Source organism: Pyrgilauda ruficollis, unplaced genomic scaffold (assembly GCF_017590135.1).
Source record: "Pyrgilauda ruficollis isolate IOZ18807 unplaced genomic scaffold, ASM1759013v1 scaffold3, whole genome shotgun sequence".
In the NCBI taxonomy this organism is placed as follows: domain Eukaryota; kingdom Metazoa; phylum Chordata; class Aves; order Passeriformes; family Passeridae; genus Pyrgilauda; species Pyrgilauda ruficollis.
The window spans coordinates 17,989,733-18,012,516 of record NW_024524377.1 but is presented as its reverse complement, the minus strand read 5'-3'; the positions used below and the strand labels follow the sequence as shown (position 1 = coordinate 18,012,516).

Sequence of the window (22,784 nt, the reverse complement as noted above, 5' to 3'; positions counted from 1 at the left end):
CAGGCTCGCTCTCGGCAGGGCTGCAGCCTTGCAGGCCCAGGCCCGCGCCGGGTTAATCTCAAAGCCCCGCCCTTGCCCGGCGAGAGGTGAAGCGAAGCGGGAGAAGGCCCGAAAGGCCCCTTGCTCCTTGACTCGCGAGCGAGTCAAACCGAGGCCTTCCTACGGAGCTCCGCGCCCCGCGCTTCCCTGGCCGCCGCAGCTCCAGTTTCCGCAGACGCCAGGCGGGGACAGCCCTGCGCCGCCTCGCCCGCGGCCCGCCGGGTACTGTAGTTTTTCCGGGAACGGAATCTCTCGGCGCGTCCGGACTTCACGTCCTGCCGCCGCTCCTGGGCGGGCCTGGCCGGCTGAGGCGGCCGCGTGGTGCCCGCAGGGGCCGGCCGAGCGGGGTCACCCTCCCGAACGGGAGCGCTGCGGCGCTGGCGCTGATAAGGCACCGCTCCGAGGACCGGGCAGGAGCAGGCGTTGCGCAGGGCTCGGTGAGAATCGCCGGCAGCGGCCGCCGGCCGGTATCGCGCAGCCGCCCGCGCACCAGGAGCTCTGCCCCGGCCGGGCTCCCCGCCCCTCCTGCGCTGAATGGTGCGGGCGCTCGACGTGCGGGGCGTGCAGATGGAAACATTTTACCCGTTGTTTTTTCAATTAAATCAGGAAAGTTTTGTTAGTGGTAGCTAGTTAAGGAGAAATGGGAACTGGTATGTTCTTTCTTTTAAAATGTTCCTGCTGTAGACTTTAGCCCTTGGGGTTGGGCGCAGGGCATTCCCGGGACGAGTGCCTGGCCTGGCACCTGCGAGCCTTTGGCACCCGAAGGCCGCGAGCCTTTTTGGGTATGGCACCGTGGGACTGAGCATACCCGGAGCTGGGGGGAAGGTTAAGGGACTGGTTGAAACCCGTTTAAAACTCCAACGTCAGTAGAAACTTCTTAAGATGTATGACGCTTCATTTTTGTATTTTTAGAGGTACATCCCAAATGCTGTCACGGTCATCAATCGCTACTTGCCAGCAGAGCAACTGAAGTCTGGAGACAGACTCGTTTCTCTTCCTTCCCGGAGGCCAAGCGCCCAAATGGGGTAATCAAAAGTTGCTGATCTTTTTGTGTGCCCACATCTATTCTTCAGGATCTGAGTGGAACCTTGAATCTTCACTGATACTGAAGGAAAGAGAGAGTCCTTTAAATTAATGGGTGCTTTGCAGTTATTGCTTGAAGGGAGCTAACCACAAACATAATGGTTGCAGTTGCTCCTTCAAAGAGCTGATTAGGGCAGTAAGTGGAGCTTACTGTCCAGTGGATTTGCAACATTGCCAGTGACTTCAGAACTGGCAAGGCAGGTTGTAGCTCATCAAAGTACACATGGACTTCCAGAGTCCTGCAAGAATGTAAATGGATGAGGTTCTTGAATATAAACTGTAGACAGTAGTAAAATTCATGCTGCTGTATCCCAATTCTCATCACCTTTAAAAAAAACACCATAGTTTGTGTTGAGACAAATTATCTTTTGTTAGGCAATACATTTAAATATTCAATATTTTGTAGATAGTATGTTTAAAATAGTTTAAGTGATGGTATTTGGAGGTTTAGATGTACCTTCACTGTGCAGGTATGTGTACCCATACATCTAAAGTCTCAATAGCTTTTTTTTTTCCTTTTTCCTCCTTCCTGTGTAAGTAAGTAGCAGCCAGCAGAGGGTGTGCAGGGTAAGAAGGAACCCTTCTTTGATTATTCAAGTAAATGTTTCCGGTAAATCCGCAGGATTTATCTCCCCTTCTCTCTCATTGCATAAACTATTTCCTCTTTGCTCAACTATTTTTAACAGCCTATCTCACTTGTGGAGGAACAGGCACTTCTCAGCACATGTATATGTGATTAAAATCATATCTGGTGGGGCAGGTTTGTTTGTTTTTATCCGATTTGCTTTTTAACTAATTTTAACTTTGCTGTCTCTATAGCAATCAAAATAAATAATAATTTTTTTTTCTTTTCCCTTGGGAGGCACTGTTTTGCAGCAGTTTTACTGAAGTTGCTATATTCTCACAGGGAGGTCTGCATCATTTGTGGTGCATGAGAAAGAAAAACAGTTGAAATTTTTAGATCTGTTGAGTTTGAGAAGTTGTGAAATACCACGTTGTTTCAAATGTGCATACTTTTTTGGAAGTATATAATTGAAAAACTAATTATGAAGCCCCAAGAGGGCATGATTAGTCACTTGGTCATACAGAATAGGATTAAGCACTCAGTTAATGAATGAGTCTGGTTGACGGTAAAGTCACCCCCACCCCCAGCCAGATTGGAAATATTAAGTAATATTAATATGTATGCATTTTTAAGATAACCACTGGTAATTCGTAGTTATACCTTCTGTATTACCATTATCTTGATTTTTTTTTTCCTTTCTGTCCCCGATTGCCACTGGCATCTGTTTTGTGTAAGGTGTTTTGAGTTTTGGTAGTGTTTGATGGTTATAATACAGATTAGCAAGGCTTTACAGAAGAGCATTGGGGATTAATGGTCAAATGTTGTCTAGGTAAGCTTCAAGGTACCAAGCAGAAGTATGAAGTTAATTGTTTCCAGAATACTTTTCTGTCTAGGAATGTAACAAAAGCTGCACATACTGTTCCTAATATAGGCTATTTTTGTCTTTATAACAGAGACTCTAAAAGTAGGCATAGTGATTGGAGATGAAAGATGTTGTTAGATTTGTAGTTGGAGATCAGCCGAATGTCAAAATATTTTCATTCAATATGTTCATTAAATTAGGTTATTGGACAAAAGTAACAGGTTATTTCTGTTCTTTTTGTTTGGTTGGGTTTTTTTTTCCTCTGATGTCTCTCTCAGAATTGATACTTTTAAAGAATTTTACTCATCAGTTAAGAGGTTTACAAATGTTTTGGGGTGTAATTGACTGTTAAAGAATCTTAGAGCCGTTCTTTTCTCCTATATCTAGTTTTTCTTCTAGGACTGACTGCTCAGGGTTTTAATTGCAACATGAATTTATTTAATGCCAACTTGAGGTCTGGCTAGCAGTTGATGTGTGTACATTCTTCTGCATGTTCACTTGCAAAAAGCTGTACTAAAGATGCTGTGTTTGCTTGTTTCTTAAAATTTCTTAATTAAATTGAGGACCTAATCTCTAGTTGTAACAAAGACAAAGCTGTAAAGTTTAAAAGGCAGTGCTCCATGGGGAAACAAAGACTTCCATGTTTCTCTTCAACATTGTTATCGAGTGCATTCTTTCTTTAAGGGTTTTTTTTTTTTCTGAAAAATAGTTATGCTGCTACAAAATTTAGTAATTTTTATTGTAATTCAGTTTTATGTTAATTTCCTTAAAGATGAAAGTTGAGTTCTTTGACTAATAATCAAGCGTAAAGTATTCCTGACTGTGACTGTGAACAGGGAAAGAACTCCTAATTCTTTCAGGCAACATTTCTTGCTGTCATAACTTCAGGGTATGATCATCTTACCTGATAACAAGAAAGGGTGTTTGCCTGTTTCATTAACAAACTTCAGTTAAACAATCAAACAATGACTCCCTTCAGAAAACAGAATTTAGGCTTAAAAGTGATTTAATGCATTTTGAGCTTTTAGTAGTCATGTTGCCAACTAATCCCATAATCTATGGATGACTTATAATTCTCAGGGATGTACGTGCATGTCTCAAGGGAGTTCATTCATGTTTAACATAGATTGCAACAGGAAACTTCCTCACCTACCCCACTTGTCTTATATTTTCAGAATTTATCTGCTAAAATTCTTCAACTATCACTCAAAGGCTCACTTTTTCATAGAAAGGCTTGCATATCTGGGTTTTACTGATGTAAGATCATCTTAGTCATCTGACTGTAGTTCCCATCTGTGCATCTTTTCATGTTCTTATTGAGATATTTAGAAAGCCAAGAAAAATTATGTGACTAGCCTAGCAGCTGAATCATTGTATTTTATGGTGAATATCAATGCTGGCACAGGAAATGCAAGATACGAACTCAGGTTTTTTCAAATGATTGAGGGAGGAAGAGGATTTGTAAACAGTTTGCAATGTAATAATGGAATCTTTATCCAAGCATTTCTATAATTTAATAATAATAATTTCATATTGTGGTTTGGGGTTCTGGAGGATTTTCTATTTGTTTTTGTTTTCAAGAATTTTATTTTTCATTGCCTTTATATAAAATACACATTTTGCAGAAATTGTCATGAGGCCTTAATTTTCATGTATTATAATTACTATTTCATTATATCCCATATATGTTAATAATTATGGATTATGTTATGAAAAATGCATACATATTTTCAAATAAAAAAACATTAAAAATTTGTAGTAATTGAAGTATAAATTGGAATAGTTTTGGTTGGTGAGCCTCATTAAAAAAAAAAAAACCACAATAAACTCATTAACATTAGAAGAAGTTTTGATTTTTTTAATAGGACTAAATGTTATGTTTTCACTGTATGGTAATGCTTCCATGTCTTGGTAACATTAGTCTCAGCAGCCAGAATTAACAGTGGTTTTGTTTGGCATTGTCAACAATAAGGCAAACTCCATTTTATTTAAACTTTGACAAATAAAAAGGCATTTTAATCTTTTTTCCTTTCTTTTTCTGTAGGCTTAAAATGAATAAACAATGCTCTTTTTAAAGCATGACTCATTCAAAAGTACATGATAAATGAGGAATTGTTAATTTAATTGAAGTGATTCCTTTGCCAGTCATTGTATTGATGTGTACAGATTAATAATTTTCAATTCACAGTACAAGACTTGTGATCAAATACTACTATTTTCCTCGAGATAGAAATCTTTGTTTTGCAACCAATTTGCACAGAATGTTTTCTAGTGCCTGTTCTTTTGTAACTACGCTTTGGATTTCCAGTGCATTGAATTTGTATATGTGGTTTTTATGGAAGCAGCACTGCAAAAAAAGAAGAGAAAAAAGCCAGGAAAAAATAGGACTTACAATAATTTTAAGGAATAAAGAACAAAAGCCCATGAGAGTAAAAGTAGGAGGAGGGGTGTTTAATTTTATTAGTCTCATAGAAAGCTTACATTAATAAGAATATGCAAAAATTGCTAATACTAGCTACACACACTTGTTTTCTTTCATTATTGATCCTTTGTGAAGATATTCCAAGTAAAGTAAAAAATAGCAATATTAGATAAAATTATACATGTAATAGAAAAATCTGAATCATTTTATAATTTCCATTGGTAGAAATTAAACATGTATAACAATTACATTTCAAAGACAGCAGTGAACAGGGATCGGGAGAATAAATGGCAGAAATGTTGGAAAGCTTTATGTGCACTATGTTTACACTTAAAAAAAGATATTTAATTTCCTATTTAAAAGCATAAAACAATAGTCACAGTTCCAGAGTGAAATCTTTTGAAGAAAATGAGTGGGGTGAAAAGTGTCAATTTTGCTGACAGTATGTACCCACTAGAAGAAGTGGTTTCTTTACTGATCATTTCTTGTTTGTATTTGTAAAGGTACAATATCAGTCTTGGGTTATTGTTTTACTGTGTATCTCTTTTCCTTCCCCTCTCTGACAGGACTTTGAAATTATATCAGGTAATTTATCTTCTGACTGGTTTCAGTAGCCTACTTTGGGATTATCTGGGCTTTCAGCACACTGAAGGGATGTTGCCTTTTTCTAAAAAGTGTTTGAATTGATATTTTAGTAAATTACTTTTAGTAAATCTGATACCTGTTCTTGGTTATTTGACCAGTCTCTCATGTAAGTGACATAAACAGTTGGGTTACTGCAAAACTGTAATTTGAGTTAAATGTGTTTTCAGGTCTCTCAACGCACCAAACTTCGTTACAAGGCTTTCTGCTTTATGTCTGAGGAAAAACAAGATGCAATACAGGCACCAAAGTAATAGACGACCAACGGTTCCACTCGGATCACGGGTTTTAACTGATCCTTCTAAGGTCTTTGAGCATAACATGTGGTGAGATGTTTCTTCAAGGATCATTTTCATATCATTTTGTGTGCTGTTTACTCTGGTGAATAATGGTGTGGGTGTCTAAAACAAGGTGCTGCCAGAATAGACATATGAAGGTAGCACTAGAGGAAACCTGAGACTGTCACAAGCAATCTGACAGTTACGACCTCTCAGTGACTTGTGTTAAAAGCTGATAGTTAGTCAAGGAAAGGTAAATATTATTATGGATCAGTAATCAATTAGGAGACAGAGGATGTAGAGATAAGCTAGTCCATGTTATTTAAAATGGCAGAAAGTTTTTAGGTACATTGCGTACTGGATTAGCTCCCTAATGCTTACCACTTTCAGGCTAAATTTGGAGTTGGCCATACCTCCTTGGTCAAGGAAGCTGGTAGCTGTGTGATTATTGTGTTAAGAGTGTAAAGTTTGTCTCTGTGTTTCATAAATCTATATGCAGTGTAGTTCTTAAGCATCTTCCAGGCTTAGTGCTTCCTGCTAGGTGGATGAATCCTTTACATAAAATGTAAAATCATTGTAAGTGCTGATTGAAATGTAGGCTATATAATCAAGGTATAATCAAGGGAGGAAAAGATTTTGAGAAAAGGGCCACCCTTTTCCTGTAACATTGTTTTTTATGAAACTCTGTTTTTTTTATAATTTCCTTTGAAAAAATTGATCATGTGTAGCTTCAGTTTTACCTGCTACCCTTTGGTGACAGTCTAACACAGAATTATCAAACTTTGGTGCAGGTGAATGGATTGTGAAGGGATGGATTGTGCAGGGATGGATTGTGAAGGTGGAAGTGAAGAAACAGAGTTGTTCAGAAAGTGGATCTGCAGGTGAATCTATGTAGCTCAGATGGGAAAACAGGTGAAATTGAATTGAAACAGAGGTGCATGGAAGTTGTGATGGTCTTGATAAATCAAGAACCTGGCTATGCTGGGGTGTAGGTCACTGTTTCTGAAGCTCGTTGCATTGGCAGGGTTCTCACTAGGGAGATAAGGAGAATTAGGATGTGGTGGTAGTGCTAAATAGATTATACAGGGTGAGCATAAGATATTTGTCTTCTCTAACATTGATGTATGATGTCCTTTTGTTTTCCACTCATCATCTTTGTTAGTTCATAAAGTGGCATTCTTTTTGTGTGAATTGGCAGAGAGACAAGAGCTGCTACCATTGCTGCTAGAAATACTAAATAAATTAAAATTGGGAACTAATGCTTTAGATGCCTGTTGTGGTGCTTTTCTGTCATTTTGAGAGAGAAATAATGAATGATGCTAAACATTGGAGCAAAAAATGCCTGCTTCTGTTCAGGTCAGTAATTGAACCAGTTTTCACATTATCACAGAGATAATTAAACCCTAAGTTAGCAAACAAGTTAGTGAAAAAAGACTAAGTTGAATAGGCTGAACTGAAAGCAGCATTGTTTGATCTCATTTCAGGCCTACTCATGTTAACAGTTCCTGGTGTGGTTAAAATGGATAGCTTACTTTGCTGCTCTCAGTGTTCAGCTTAAAACACTTCTGTATTTAAACAATTCTGTGCTTAGAGTTCTTATGTGTCCTGTGTTCCTACCAGCTTGTATTGCTGAAGGAGCTGCCTCATGTGAAGCATCCATACTATGTAAACAATTGCTGTAAGAACTATGCAATGTCCCCTCTTCTGTAGATTTTGATCAAGAAGTGTTGCAGCAGTACTGTTTGGGATCTACCACATAGAAATTCCTACAAAAGCATCAAAAGGGGCTTTATGAATTTCCAAGGAGGAAAAAAAAGGCTGTTAATGAAGATGGAGGGCTTCAGGCCCTTTAGTATTGTGTGTAGAGCCCCTAAGGGCTCTGACAGACATGCGATGATGGATTAAAATTGATCAGCTAAAGATTACAGTGCAGCAAGTCATCTGTCAGAAGGGCTGACTGTGTAATATTGCCATATGAATAGTCCTTGGTTTCAGCTTGCTGGAATAGGCAAGGTCAAAACTGATGATAGCAGTGAGGGAAGCAAGAGTTTCCAAGGGGATGTCTGCCTGATAATGCTTCGGTCACTCAGTTTTATTCTACTGCAGCATGTCTGTCAGAGCCATGACACTGCGCAGGAACATTTGGTATATGAACAAATACAGGAAGGGGAGAGGCAACCTGCTGGGGACAATAATGAGAAATATTTCAGCGGAGAGGCAGAAATCGAGTCTGAGGCAAGCAGACAAATACATACCAATTAGTCTCCCACAATTAACAAAAGAGGAACAGTGAAGGTCTAAGAATTAAATTACCTATATGTCACCAAGTACGGAAAAGGAAGATACTCATTAGCTTTTAGAGACAATCAACTCTTTTCAAGTTGGCACCTTCTTCCTTTTCCCACAGTAACCAATGAAATTTTAGTCATGGGCTTTAAGTTAGCTGATTTCACTAGGATTAGAATCTAATGGATTACTTGAATTATATTATCTAATTTATCTGTTCAGACTGGACAATTTGGAGGGACAGCTGATTGGCTTTTGAAAACGTGCTGCAACACATTTTTGGGCCCTCCCCATTGTGGTCTGATCCAAACCAGAATCTGCAGTGAAGGCAGTTTAGTAATCAGGGTCAGATCTGGATTTGGTTATGTGACCATGGATTAGCATAACATTTAGGTAACCACTTTACACAAGTATAGATGCCATAGACTTTGGAAACATTGCAGCACTGCTTGACTTGTCTTACAAATGTCTCATTCTGTGTGTGGTTTTATTTTTTTAATGTTAGCTATCTCTAGTCCTCAGAAAAGTAAAATCCTATTCATCAATTCCACCTGTTCCAATTGAATAGGTGGATTATGCTCCCTTGTTTCAGAACAGCTGATTTCTTTGCTAGTCCTTAATTCCTCATCGTAAACGCTATTAATGTGAGGTGTTTCTTGCATTAGGGTGTTTGTTAGTAGGTCTCTTATTGTATTCAGCTAAATACAGTTCTAATGGGACACTCAAAATACACTCCTGTAACACACTCAATTTGCAAGATACATATAATCCTGTTATTAATAAAAGAAATACATTCTACTTTACTCTCTTGGCAGTTGGGATATGTTTCTTAGTCACTTGATTTTTACCTAATTAGTAATTCATTTTTATCTATCATACACTGAAACTTAGGTTTTAACTGTCAGTCTCCTTGTGGTCATTTGCTTGCACTCAAAAAAAAAAAAAAAAAGGTATTTGAGATTTGAGACAGTGTAGCTAATTCATGACTGTTTTTCCTGGGAAAAAATATCATGAAAAACCCTATTGAAAAGCTGTTGCTTCAATTGCCTTCTGCAGGGACCACATGCAATGGTCACAAGAAGAAGAGGAGAATGCCAAGAAAAAAGCAACAGAGAACTCTCTTGTGAGAGTTCAACTGGAAGACCAAGGTAACAAATTTCAAACGGTATAAAAAAATTTTAATGCTCTTTATTAAAACATTTGAAGATGCTGTAGAATTCAGGAACACTCTTTTTATTTCTACATATTTTTGTCTAAATTTTTTAATTTGTTTTTTGGTTTTTTTTCCCTTTGTTGCCTCAAAAGATCTCAGAGTGTGTTTTTTCTAACAATCCAGTCACTTATTTGACCAGTTTTACAATTAGGGTGGCATTAGACTCTATGTAAAACACGTGCCTCAGTGTGGTGCAGTTGTTCTGACCCATTTTGCAGTCCTCCGGAATACAACTCCTACTACACAAGGCTTTTACAGAATCAAAGGGGATGAATTTGCAATCAGCTAGTGTGCTGGGGATGAAGATTCCCATGTACAATATTCAAATGCTTTTCAGTGATTTGTGCACTATTTAGAGAGCTTGTTTCTGTTAGAGAGCGTATTTCTGTTAAATGCCATGAAAGTTGCAGTGGTCCCAGCTGGTCCCAGCTTGCTGCCTTTGCCAGGGTGAGCTGGGAGTGCTTCAGGAATCTGCGTTCACTTTGTGTGCAAGGTGTTCCAATACATCCTGTATGGTCTGCTCTCTAAGGGATTAAGGAGTTTTGTGCCTGTCTTCAGAAGGAAATTTAATGTATTCTGGGTTTCTGAAGAGTGATAGCTCTAGTTTCAAACTGGCAAACTAAACCATAGACTAAACTCTGGGGTAGTTATGAATGCTAAAGCTGGAATATCAACTTGATAGTAGCATAGAAGACTGGATGCTTCATTTGTTGTTCTGTTACAAGGGTATTCTGAAAGTGGTTACTTGGATATCTGTGCCTCTGTTTACTTAGCATGTTGTGAATCTGCCAGATAGTGTCGTTAAGATCCTATGCCTTGGTGTAGCTAAGGCACATGTTGGAGTTTATTTGAATTAGCTGAGAATGTGCCTTGCATTGTGTGCCCTTCATCACCTTGAATACTCTGAGATTGTCAGCCTGCCTTTCTCTGTTACCTGTCACATTCTTTACCTACATACAGGAGTACAATGTTTGTTTTTCAAAAATTACATCTAATATCTTGATTTGTATAAAAAGCTGAAAAAGAGCTCGTAATTAAAAAGTAAGCTGTATGGTTGTGTGTTCATGGAACCTTGCATTCTTCATCTACAATCAATTAGAAGTTAGTTTGTGCTGGTGAGAAATGGCATAATCAGGCATTTGGCTATTGCCATGAAACACAAGAATCCAAGGACATTTCCTATGAATGCCCCTCTGTCTAGAATTTGAATAGGTGAGCATTGCTGATAGTGTTCCTTCAGAAAGCTTCAGCTTCATTCTGCAAATGGAAGTACATTTTGGCCTATTTGTGTAAACAATGAACTAAACCAAGGCTAATGAGCAGGTTATTTTGGGGCCTTGAAAACTACAGTGAGGGGAAAAAAGACAGATTTCAACAATTCTATTATATTACTGAAGTAGAAGAGCTCTGGTGAGCCTTTTTAAAGCAAGAGCAGTGCAACTGAATGAACTCCTGATATTACATTTAGGAATTTGATTTACATATTAGCATGTGCAGTTTCTTCTCAGGCATACTTGCTAGCAGTTGAAGATTCTTTTATGGAGAAAAATCGATAGACAAAGTAAAGGTTGTTTGGTTGGTTTGTTTGTTTTGTTTCTCTGTGTTTTTTTTGTGGTTTTTTTTTTTCGTTGTTGTTGTTGGTTGGTTGGTGGGCTTTTTCCTTTGGCTTTTTTTGGGGCTTTTTGGTAGTTTTTTTGGTTGTAGTTTTTGTTTTGGTGTTTGTTTGTTTGGGGAATTTTTTTTTTTGTGTTTTTTCTTGGACATTTATATGTTTTTTAGTTATGTAATTTTTACATGCTTTGGAATATTTTGTGGGTAGGCTAATTAAATACACAAAATTAAATAAAAATTTGTTAATACTGCATGCATGTTATTACACAGAGATGCGGGAATGACCTGTGCAAAAATGCAAAGTAAAGTATTCCTTCACTTAAATCCATGTCATTCCATACTAATACAGTTTGAAAGGCTGACTTTAGCTATTTCTTTCCTTCAGTTCTGAAGTCTGGAAAACTTGATGTGAATTTAAGTACAAGGGCTCTGAGAAGACTTGTAGGAAAATTGTGACTATAGCAAGGGGTGATAATAATTAAAGAATCTTTTGACTAGAAGGCTTTTGGTTTTTATACTGAAGCTGAGCAATCTATAAATATGCAGCTTAAACTATTGAAATCTGATATATATATGACCTCAGTCAACTCTGAACTTTTAATATAAAACAGGCCTATACAATTACAATTACAGGGCCGGGTCCTGCCCTTTAATGATACAATTGGATATATTAAATGTTAATTTTAAAACGTTATGCAGATTTCTAGGACAAGGCATTCTGCCACCTCCTTACCACTTCCCACTGCCTGTCTGTGCCTCTAATGATAATTCTCAGCCTTGTTTATCTCTGAAAAGCTGTAGCAATTTAGGAAATAATATGTTAAGATTTAAAGAGAATAGTAGAAGTGCACTGTACATTTACTCTGTACATTTATATGAAAAGAATTAATGTGTTGGTGTGAGTGAGAACAAAATAGGAAATGCAGCACATTATATGAGGTACTCTTTTGCAGCAACAGATGTCAGGGGTAGCAAGATAGTTCTGCAAATGCTTTGGAAATAAGGGGGAAAAAACAAGAAAAAGAATTTTGTTTGGTACTTAGGAGGGATAAGGAAGGGAAAACCATCAACAAGAGACGCTGAAAAGCTGTAATTCTTATCTTTTTATCAGCCTTCCTTTGAAAGGGTTAGCTAGCTCCAGTCCAGTGGCTAGCACAATTAGTGCTAGTGAGAAGGAGGAAAGATTTTGTTCTTGAAGTGAAAAAGAGCAGGATACAAAGTACATCCATAGAGTACATGGATGAGTGGAAAAGCAGAAAAGAGAATATCTGTTTTTTTAAAAAGGAGATGGGAAAAAAAGAAGAGTCATATAATTGGTTTTAGTTCCTGGAAAAATACTGGAAGAGTACATCCAGAGCTTGCAGACGTTGGGCTCAGAAGAACAAAGGAGATGAATACTGGCCAACAAATATTTTTTCAAGAATAAATAATGTAAAATCAAGCTATTTCCCTTCTTGGAGAAGGTTACAAGCCCTGGGGATAAGGGAAAAGCAGCAGATGTCCTGAAGTTTATCCTTAGTCAGGCTTCTGACTTGCTTTACTTGACATTTTCATAAGCAAGTTAGGCAAGTGAGAGCTAATGAAACTGCCTTTGGGTGAATGAATGCCTAGAGAGATCCTTTCAAAATGGAAGGCTGTGCTGAGCAGAGGAGTGTTTTATTCTGTGTCCAGTTCTGCTTGGTGTTTTCATTAGACACCTCAGGAAATTAGAGACTTGAAGATGATGTTAAGTGAAAACACATTTTAAGTATGGTGAAGGACAGGATTAAGATTCAGAAAGGTCTGGACAAATGATGGAAAAAAAGAATCTGAAATATATAAATTTGCTAAAAATGGTGCAGATTTCTTTGCTTCAGAATAATTCCTTGAGAAAAAAAACAAGCTAGGTTTTGGAACAATTGGCTTGGTAGTCATTTTGCAGAAGATCTGAGAGTTGTGGTGAATCACTAGCTGAATCAGCAGTGTCACGCTGTTGCAAAATGGCAAGCTGGGAGTTATAAACAGGATTACAACCTGGAAGCCTCATAAAATACTCCTTTTGCTCTGCAGTGATAATGCCTTTGCCAGAATACAGCACCCAAAAGTAGTAAATCAATTCGAGAGAATCTAGAGAAGAAAAATTGAAATTATCAGAAGTCTAAAAACCAAAAAGAAAAGAGTTAGTTTTAGACAATTTAGAAAAGAGATTGTTTATGGAGGCATAGTAAAATACTTCAAATATGTAAATTGGTGTTACAAAGAGAAAAAGAGAGTAATCTTTGCTTTGTCTGCTTGATCCGTAGCTGGGACAAGAATTGCTTGACCTAATTGCAAGATAGAGGTTCTTAGGTAGTGGAAAAGGTTTCTAACTGTGTAGAAAATTAAGGACTGTAATATATTACTGAAGAAAGTTGTATGTGAAAGGTGGTATTTTAAGAATAAGTTGGACAGATGTTTGTGGAGAAGAGATATGAATTCTTTGACTGTGTGAAATCCTTTCCAGTCCTACTTTCTGACATTCTGACACTCAGTTAGAATGTTTTGTGAATTAAAAGTAAACACAAAAGTCTGTTGTAAGACTCTGAAGTGTTTTGAAAATAAGAAAGCAAGTATGTTCCTTCTGTATTGTTGAATGCTTAAGTGTGAATTACTGTCTATTTGCTATGCAGTAGCATTTATCAGTCCAGTTCACAGAACTGGAATTTTTTATTAATAGGTGATGAGGTACCAGAAAATTTGCCATTGATTACAGATTTCATAAAGCATTAAAGAATTTCAATTTACTATTTCTTAAATAATTGAAAAAATGCATTGTTTTTATAATTTGAGACATGAAAGCTTGTCTAAGAATCTTCAGATTCTGTATTTTGGTGGTGCTGTTCCATGATGTCACTATATGTTTAAAAATATGCTGTAAGCCTGTCAACCCCTTCCTAAGTGTCATAAAATCTAATTAAACCTTCATAGGAGTTACTTTCAGCACACGTTAAGGTGGGACACAAAATCCATGTGTTTTAATTTAAATGTACAATGTGTGGAACTATGGATTTTTAAACTGTATATTTGAGGTCCAAATTATGTGTTGCTTTTGAGTATTTTCTAGCTAAGCTCATATTCACCAAGGTGTTGTTCTGTTTTAATTTCAGATAAATATGAGAGAGAAGCCAGTAAATATTGGAATGAATTTTACAAGACACATAAAAATAACTTTTTCAAGGATCGCAATTGGCTGTTTCTGGAGTTTCCAGAAATTCTTCCAGAAAAAAGGAGACAAGAGTTCAAAACAGAGGAAGTATCTTTGGAACACATGAAAATAAATAACGACAACAGTTTTTTACTCAAAAACGGAATGTTTGAAGAAGGAGAAAAATACTGGGAGAAAAAGTATGGATCTGGTTCTACTGCTGTACAAGGATATATATATAATAAAAATCAAGTAAAAGCTGTTACTGACAATCCTCAATGTAAAAAGTGTGGAGAAGAACTTGGCAAGGTAGAATCCTTCCCTGGCTGCAATGCCACTTACCGAATATTAGAGGTAATGCGCTGCAAATGTTCTGCCCATCATAAAGGACTCCAAGTAATTACTCAAAAATCCAATAAAGACCCTTACTAAGTATCAAGAAAGCAAGCCTTTGGAATTTTACATACTACATTCATTTATGGCAGAAACTTTCAGAGAAACCTAAATCTAGACTTGGTTTTCCCTTTATAGTTTTTCCCAAATCAGAATAGTGCTAGATTGTTAGATTCCATTTTCATTGAAAATCAGGTTTCTTATTTCCTAAGGAAAGGTGTGAGTTTAAGTGCTTTGTCTCAAAGTGCAAGTACTTGCTGCATTCTTGCCAAATGGTGAAATTGGACAAGAGTATTGCATTTTCTTATGCAGTTTGAGAGACTGATTCTCTTTTAACTTCAGAAAGACATTGGGGAGAAACATGATCATGTAAATTATTTGAGAATTGTGGTATTAGCTGATTATACCCTTTCTGTCCAACATTTCTTCAAGTCTAATGGGTTCTACTGGCCAACTAATTTAAGACAAAAATAACAAAAAAAGGTTTTATTTGATCATTTATTTTAACTTTATCTTTCTCTTCTGATTTTAGGTTGGTTGTGGAGCTGGAAACAGTGTCTTTCCTATTCTGAAAGTTTTATGGTAAATTGTGTTGGATTTCCAAATATGAATATTGAATTCATATCTTCATTTTCACCAAATGTTGGTGCTGGATCAGTGCTGCAGGAAGCGTTGAGTGAACATTTTACAGTGCTAAGATTCTTAGTGTGTCAAACCACAAATAATATTGGTGGCATCAGTATAGGATACCCCTCATATTGCTCCATCCTGGTCTTGGAGGATCATATTTGCCGACAGTGTTTGTCTTTGGGTGCATTCAGGCTGAGTTCTTGTAGTTAATTTCAGGCAGATGAAATATTCTCTTGTCTTAAAGATCACTGTAAAGCTACCAGGTATCTCTTCAAAAGGCCAAAATTATAGAGACCATAGATAATGGCATGTGATCTACTGGAAAGAAGTTCTATTTTTTCTGAATTGGATGGTATATTTGTCACATTACTTGTGGTTTTAGTGTCAAGGCACAAGTCCTGTATCACATTACTTAATTCACTGAAACATCTTAATCCACTTAGCTTCCAGTTTTAGAAAAATCTGTTATGACAGCTTGTCCTCCCATCCATGTAGGCAGGAAGGTTTTATTGGAAAGGCTATGTATATTTCAAGGGTTGAAATACATTTCTTTCTATTCATGCCTATAAGAGCTTGAGAACAACACAATTCGTTATTCTATCAATGAATTCTGATTGCTAGTATCACCGTTATACAAAAAAATTCTCTATTTTGCAGATATGGAAATGCAGCAGGAGGAATTAAGTGGTGCACCAGGGTCATACGTGAAACCTCTGTTAGCAATGCATCTTCATCCCACAACAAATGCTTTGCTTTAGACAGCATGTAGTGAAAGGAGAGCCTGGTTTCATATGAAATCTTTGAAAGGAGCCCTATATAGGAAAAGATATAATGTGGCTGTGTTGAAAAAGATGAGACAAACTTTTGTGTTTTCCTCACAGGAGGCATTAGTCATAGATTGGCATTTCTGATAATTAAGAATCTACTTGTTAGGTATTTTTCCTGGAGATCTCTATTAGTGTGTAAATCCTTCAGTCAATCACAGCGGTTGATACATTGAACAACTTGCTTGTTTGTCTTGTATATGACTTAATGGAAAGATCTCTTGTCTCTAAGCAGGCTTGGCATTAGCCTGTTTGTTTTACTCTGAATTGAATAAAAATTGCCATTCTGGCAATTGTCTGCATATAAAATAATATATCTATATGCATATAATTATATGCATATAAAAACAAGCCAGTGTCAAGCAAGTGTACCCTGGCTGCAAAAGAAAATTTCACTAAAGTTAGTAATGTAACTCTTAAACCTCTTCCCCCTGCCTCCCTTAAAATTTAAGTTAGTGCTTTTTAATACAGTGTGTCATAAAAACACCATCCAGATCAAGCCATATCTTTGTCTCATATCTTTTTACATAGCTCCTATTCTGCTCTTAAAAAACAAAGAAACCCCCAACATTCTAACAAGTCTATTAGGTAATCAGCTTAACCTTTCCCAAGGGACTGACTGGGTCCAAAACCTGGCTGCTTGTCCTCATTCATAATAAATACGTAAATTCATCAATTCTCATGGTGGTCACAGAGTTGATAAAGGTTTTGCTCAGCAAAACAAGCAAGCATGGAGTATATTTTGTTCCAGAAGCATTCTCCTGTTGAGCCTTCAGAAGTCACTAGCTTAGCTGTGTATATTGTGAGATCTTACAGGCACTGGCAGAGTTTATTGATTCCCTTCTAAAGAAGCCATCTATCTAAAACCTTAAATATATTTTAAATTAATTAAATTGATCATGAGTTGATCATGAGGTCATCTCTTAGTGGGTTTTGAATAGCTTTCTCAGTTTGTCCTTCAGAGGTGAAAAAACTTCTCCCTAGAATTACTACTGTCTGATGAATGGTACAAGGAAATTTGCAGCTGGCTCAGTCTTGGATGGGAAGAGAAGAGAAAACTGCTACAGGAAGTGCTTATTCATCCTGGCTGGAAAACAAAGGAGATAATGGAGTACAATAACCAATAATGCTTAATCAAATCAAAAGAACAGCAAGGTGATACATGGAACCCCAAAATTCTACAGAACTGGATGACTTTTGCAACTCTCCATCCCTACCCAAATCATATTGCTAACTAAACTGCATGCATGGGCTAATAATGCAGTGCTCCTGTAAGAAAATGTGACCTATTAATGTGCATTTATGCATTACAGCACCAGGACACTGTCGTCAGTTCTGACAGCCTCTGTGACCTTTTTTCTTTTCATTTTTGCTTCCTCACAGACAAGGCTATAATTCTTTTTGTACTAGCTGTCTGTTGGTATTCTTATGAATTTTTCTGCCCTATTGGTTCATTACAACCTATGTGGCTTTCCATGTGCTAGACATCAATAAAGCATGCTTGATCAAACCTGTGGAGAACCCCAGAGGACCCTCTGAAGTTTCATGAACACTGATGTAGACTTTTATCTTATACATTAATAATTTTCTAACTGATGTTTTGTTTTCCTAGCAATACACCTGGAACCTTTCTATACTGTTGTGATTTTGCTTCAGGAGCAGTGGAGCTGGTAAAGGTAATTCATGCACTCGCTTTAGAGTACCTTACAAGTCTGTAATTCAGGAGGCTGCCAGGAAGCCATCTTCATGAAAAAGAATGTGATGGCTTTGACAACTTTTAACTGAAGTTTTCAATATTCCAAAGAACAAAGTCATACTGTATGCAGAGAGGAATGAATACCATCAGTGAGCTTGCTTCTCAGCTTGAGTAAGATACCGGACAGAATGGGCTTTTATATGAGATGTTTTACAATGCAGAATAATTGAAGAAAAAATGTATCTTGAGTCACAGTAAACGTATTAACTACTACTGTTCTCTCTGTGCCTCTTTTCATCTTTTTCCTGACAGTCACATTCGTCCTACAATTCAGCCTGGTGTTCTGCCTTTGTTCATGATGTGTGTGATGATGCTTTACCCTATCCTTTTCCAGATGAGATCCTGGATGTCATTCTCCTTGTCTTTGTGCTCTCTACTATTCATCCTGACAGGTAAATGAAGACTAAAGGGCAAAGCAAATGGGTTAAATCTCTTTTTTAACGGAAGGTTTTCAATAATAGCAAAAGAAGATGATGAATCATTGTTATTTAATAAGCTACAGCATATATGAGGTATTTTAAATGCTGTTTACAATTTTCAGGCTTCAGGAGAGAAGCTGGTCAGGCTAATTATAATTAGTGAGTCTCCAGTCTCCATCAAAATACAAGGGATATATTGTAACTAAGTACATCTCTACTAGAAGTGACAGATTCAAAAAAAGGCAAATTAAAAAACCAGACTGAAAGTCTTCTAGAAGGTAGTTATTTTGAGTGATCAAAACCAAACATTCGTGATTTAACACCTTGCAGTATGTTGATATAGACTTAGACTGCTGATTTAGCCACATACAAATGCTTACATGCAGCCCTTTTAAACTAAAATGGATCTATAATTTTGTAACTCATTTGGATTATGAAATTTGATCTAATTTTTCATGTATGGTGTTGAGTACTGTTAGCCTTTGCTAATGCCTCTCAATGTCTAATGAACTAAATTTTATGACTGTTAAGGTTGGCTGATTGTGAACATGACCTTTTTTAATGCAAAAAATGTAAAAGAGGGCAGGTAAGTTAAACTTCTTGACTCTAACCAGGTTATATGAAGGGAAATACATGCTGTTTGTGTGATAATACATTTATTACTTCAAGAATGTCATTAAAATGGGCTTGGTGTACAGAACAGTATTTGCTTAAGTCTGAGAACTGTTTCCCTGCTACTAGTGATTAGCTTTATACAGAAAAACCTTCCCTGTATAGGATTTTTCTCCTTTCTGTTTATTCAGACATGAACATGAGTCACACAAAGCCAGGGTCCAGGTTCCAAAAACAGTTCAGTCAGGAGACTTTAGATCTCTGTAACTCCAGCGATGCTGCCAGAAAGAAATGGACAACAGTGGTTCATTAAGTCACTGTAGAAGCAGTAATCAGGTGTTCTGTCAGAATTTCTGTGGATCTTTTCCTATTAGTCTCTTAAGAATACGTTTGAGGTTTTTGTGGTTGATTTTCTGTTTTGTTTGTTTTCTTTTTGTTTTGGAGTTTTTTTCGTTGCTTTTTTTTTTTTTTTTTTTTTTTTTTTTGGTTTTTTTTTTTTGTTTTTTTTTTTTTTTTTTTTTTGGAGGAGAGTGGGTTGTCATTTTTGGTTTGGGTTGGGTTTTTTCCCCATGGCTGTCAGGGATGCTTTTCTGTACATGTATGTGTATACACTCACAAAGATTTGCATGTAGATTTCTGTGTTTTGAGACCCACTTTCCAAAGATGCCTTAGTCATTACTGTCATCTCATAGAATTAAAATGACTGCATAAAGGAAAATGTGATCCCGATTCATCTTACTCAGTATACATTTTTTTCTGGAAACTTTGAAAGTGGGAAATTAAAAAGAAAACCAAGGGAATCATGGTGCAGAACTTGGGTACTTTGAAAAGATGGAAAGTACATGTGAGAAGGATACATTTATAGTCAGAAAATTGTTACTTAGTAATTTTTCTCTAGGCTGTTGTGTTTAGTTTTTGATAATTGCTACTCTTGTAGTCAATTTTTAACACACTTCAGTTATGCTAGAAGGCACCTCTAAAATTTGGTTGCAGAATTGGAAGTATTAAACTTTCTTCAAGCTGTGTAATTAATGTCTTCTAGTTCTGCTGGATGAAATTTTTCAAAGCACTTTCACTTTTTGTGGGCATTACATTTCTTTCTGTGTGTGCAAAACTTAGGTAGGCAAGGCTGTAATTCTGTGCACAACTGCTGTCCTGAACAGTCTCTTACTCTTAGGTGGTGCTGTCTTTTTGGTCTGTGGCAGCAAACTTGGTTGCTTATGTTTGCAAACTTCACCAGCATCTCATCTCTTCTCTAAGGATGCAAGGGGTTGTAAATAGGTTGGCTAAGCTTCTGAAGCCTGGAGGAATGGTGTTATTTCGAGACTACGGAAGATATGATACAGCTCAACTTCGTTTTAAAGAAGGTAATTCCTGAATGTTTTGTATTTCACAGTTCATTTTAGCTCTTTCTGGGAAAAAAAAGTGACATGTCCTTTTTCATTATTGCTCTAATTTCTTAGGTCGTTGCTTGTCAGAAAATTTTTATGTAAGAGGAGATGGAACCAGAGTATATTTCTTTACCAAAGGTATGAAGTGTAATAGTTTCATAGAATGGGTTGAGTGTTTCTCAAGGTGATTTGGACTGTGAAAGCTCATCTTAAAACATAAATTTAAAGAAGGTTTTATTTGCTTTAAAAAAAAATTCTCTGCTTTTAAAAAGCCCAAAGCTAACTGCTGTAAGAAAATAATTTCCTTTGTCTGCACACTTGTTGCATTTGGGGTCCTGCAAGATTGCTTACAGATATCACAGGAAATTTCTCTTTAAGTGTCCTGTGTGTAATTGTATGCTGAAATTTTATTATTTAACCATGCACATGATTTCTCTGTTAAAATTGAGGTAAACATGCTTGGAAGGACAGTCTGTAGCTATATATGGCATAAAAGTCTGGATTGTCATTTGTCAGGGGAAGTAGCTTTATCTTGATAATACCTGAACAGTGACCAAATGGCATGCATTTGTTTACTCAACTATGGCATCTTGAACCTTGTGAAGAAAGGGTATCTATGGATGCTGTGAGTAATAACTGTGAGTTGGGCCTCAACATAACAATTTTTACTGCAATATAAATCAAGAGCTGAAAATGAATTTCTAACAAAAGCCTTATTACAGGCAGTGTCCTTTAGCTTTCAAATTGCAAAACAGATTTACTTTCATCTTTGGTTGAACTACAGGTTGGTAATTACTATGTTCTACAAATGACTTTTTTTTTTTAATTGCAATAATTCTTCATATGAAAAAATAGATGAGGTGAGGAACATGTTCACCTTGGCTGGATTAACTGAAGTACAGAATTTAGTTGATCGGCGATTACAAGTAAACAGAAAGAAAAAAGTGAAAATGCAGCGAGTTTGGATACAAAGCAAGTTCCAGAAGCCATTACTATCTCTGCATAATCCTGAAGAAAGCACCAAAAGACACCCTTGTAAATAATTTTACTCCAGAAATGCAGTACAGACTTGAACTTCAGAAACTGAAGCAAATTTAAGTATGTGTATTTTCATTTAAGTATGTGTAAATGTTGTGTTAGCCACGGAAAAGTATAAAAAAGTTGAATAAATGTATTGAACTGAAAACCTTTCTCTGACTTTCTTTTCTTTGTAAATTCATATGTGTGAGAAAAATCTGGAGGGAAATAACAGCCATTTCTGACTTCTGCTTAATATGCAATAATCTTTTCATAACTGTGACCAGGCATTATTTTACTCCCTTGAATATGAATGGTCAATAAGTATATATCTCATTCCTGTTGAAATTCACAGTATGTAAAAAGCTTAGTCTGAAGTGTAATTGTTTCAGAGATTTAGAGAAACAGAATATCTGTTCTCAGTATTACTACAGGCTGCACTATGTTAATTTCTGACTCACATCCTTTTCAACCATTGTGCCTTATGACTGTATTTCCTCTTTGGAGGGAAATTTCTTGGTGCATAAATAATGAGGACAAAAAATCTTTTTCTGGTTTGCATGTAGCTATCCTTTCACACTAACTGCATGTGATATGTGTACATATCAGATTACTCAGTGATATTTGTCCTCCACTGTGACTGACTTATTATGCTGTCTCCACTTCTCATCTACATGCTCATAAGGAACATGCCAAATTCAAATACAATGCATTACATTTCAAGTGCTCTAGGTTGTAAACTGAACGTTTCACGTAGAAAACCATTACCAAAATGCCAAAACTGTTCTGAAACCAAATAGTTAATATTGGATAGTTGTCTGGATAAATACAAATATTATTTTTATGATAAGTTAGATACGCTAGAGGGAGGAGCAAACACAGTAGTCCTAAGTACATTTTATTAATAGTGTTATGGGGTAATGTAATCACACTAGAATGGTAATCTATCTGGCAGCTGAGATATTTTTGTTCTTTACAAAAAGAAGTTGCTTTCTTAGGGATTCTATATTAGAAAGAAAAAACACAGTGTTTTTTATTGACTGGGTGGGGATACAGTAAAGGACAGGACTAGTCCTGTCCTTCAGTACTCCGAATTCTTTTAAGAACAAAAGTGAACTGAAAGCACTGTTTTCAAATGTAGAACATGATCCTGAGGCTGTTGAGCTTGTATTTAAAAATTCCACTATGCCACTTTGCTATTTAAATGTAATTTTAAATCACTTTGCCACAAGGAGGAGAGAACAAGAGAAAGGTGAATGAATAAAATAAATCTATTTAAACAAGGGTGTGGGAACCATGTAATCTATAACATGTAGTTTTGAGTGCTATTAATAAAGTGATACTCAAAGTCTCTTTTGTTGCTTTTGTTTTAGGCTGAAGGGTAAACATGTCACAGCTGACAGCCCAGCCCGTTGATCTTTTTGCAAGTTGTTAGTTGCTAAGCTAAGGAGGACTGATGGTCTTCTAGGAAGAAAACCCTACATTATCTAAACAGGGATACCAAATATCTTCATCCCCTTTAACCCAGATATGTTTCAAGAATGAGGTGCAATAAGAGGTCTGATCCTGAATTTTTGA

The 22,784-nt window shown here is 36.7% G+C and overlaps 1 protein-coding gene across 4 annotated transcripts; it reads left to right on the top strand.

The window, feature by feature from the left end:
- The first annotated feature begins 343 nt into the window (after positions 1-343).
- On the top strand, positions 344-21,375 carry METTL8 (methyltransferase like 8). Of its 4 annotated transcripts, none has more exons than XM_041473243.1 (11): positions 344-476; positions 952-1,064; positions 5,784-5,939; positions 9,234-9,325; positions 14,127-14,473; positions 15,090-15,139; positions 17,624-17,687; positions 18,020-18,159; positions 20,059-20,165; positions 20,262-20,327; positions 21,045-21,375. In XM_041473243.1, exons 2-11 carry the CDS (start codon positions 1,060-1,062, stop codon positions 21,230-21,232), a joined length of 1,215 nt encoding a protein of 404 aa, XP_041329177.1. In that variant the 5' UTR covers positions 344-476; positions 952-1,059; the 3' UTR covers positions 21,233-21,375. The 4 variants fall into 4 exon arrangements, with proteins under 4 accessions (XP_041329177.1, XP_041329175.1, XP_041329178.1 ...); XM_041473241.1 differs by having other exon boundaries at positions 14,127-14,518; XM_041473242.1 differs by lacking the exon at positions 344-476 and adding an exon at positions 489-689 and having other exon boundaries at positions 14,127-14,518.
- The last annotated feature ends 1,409 nt before the right edge of the window (positions 21,376-22,784 follow it).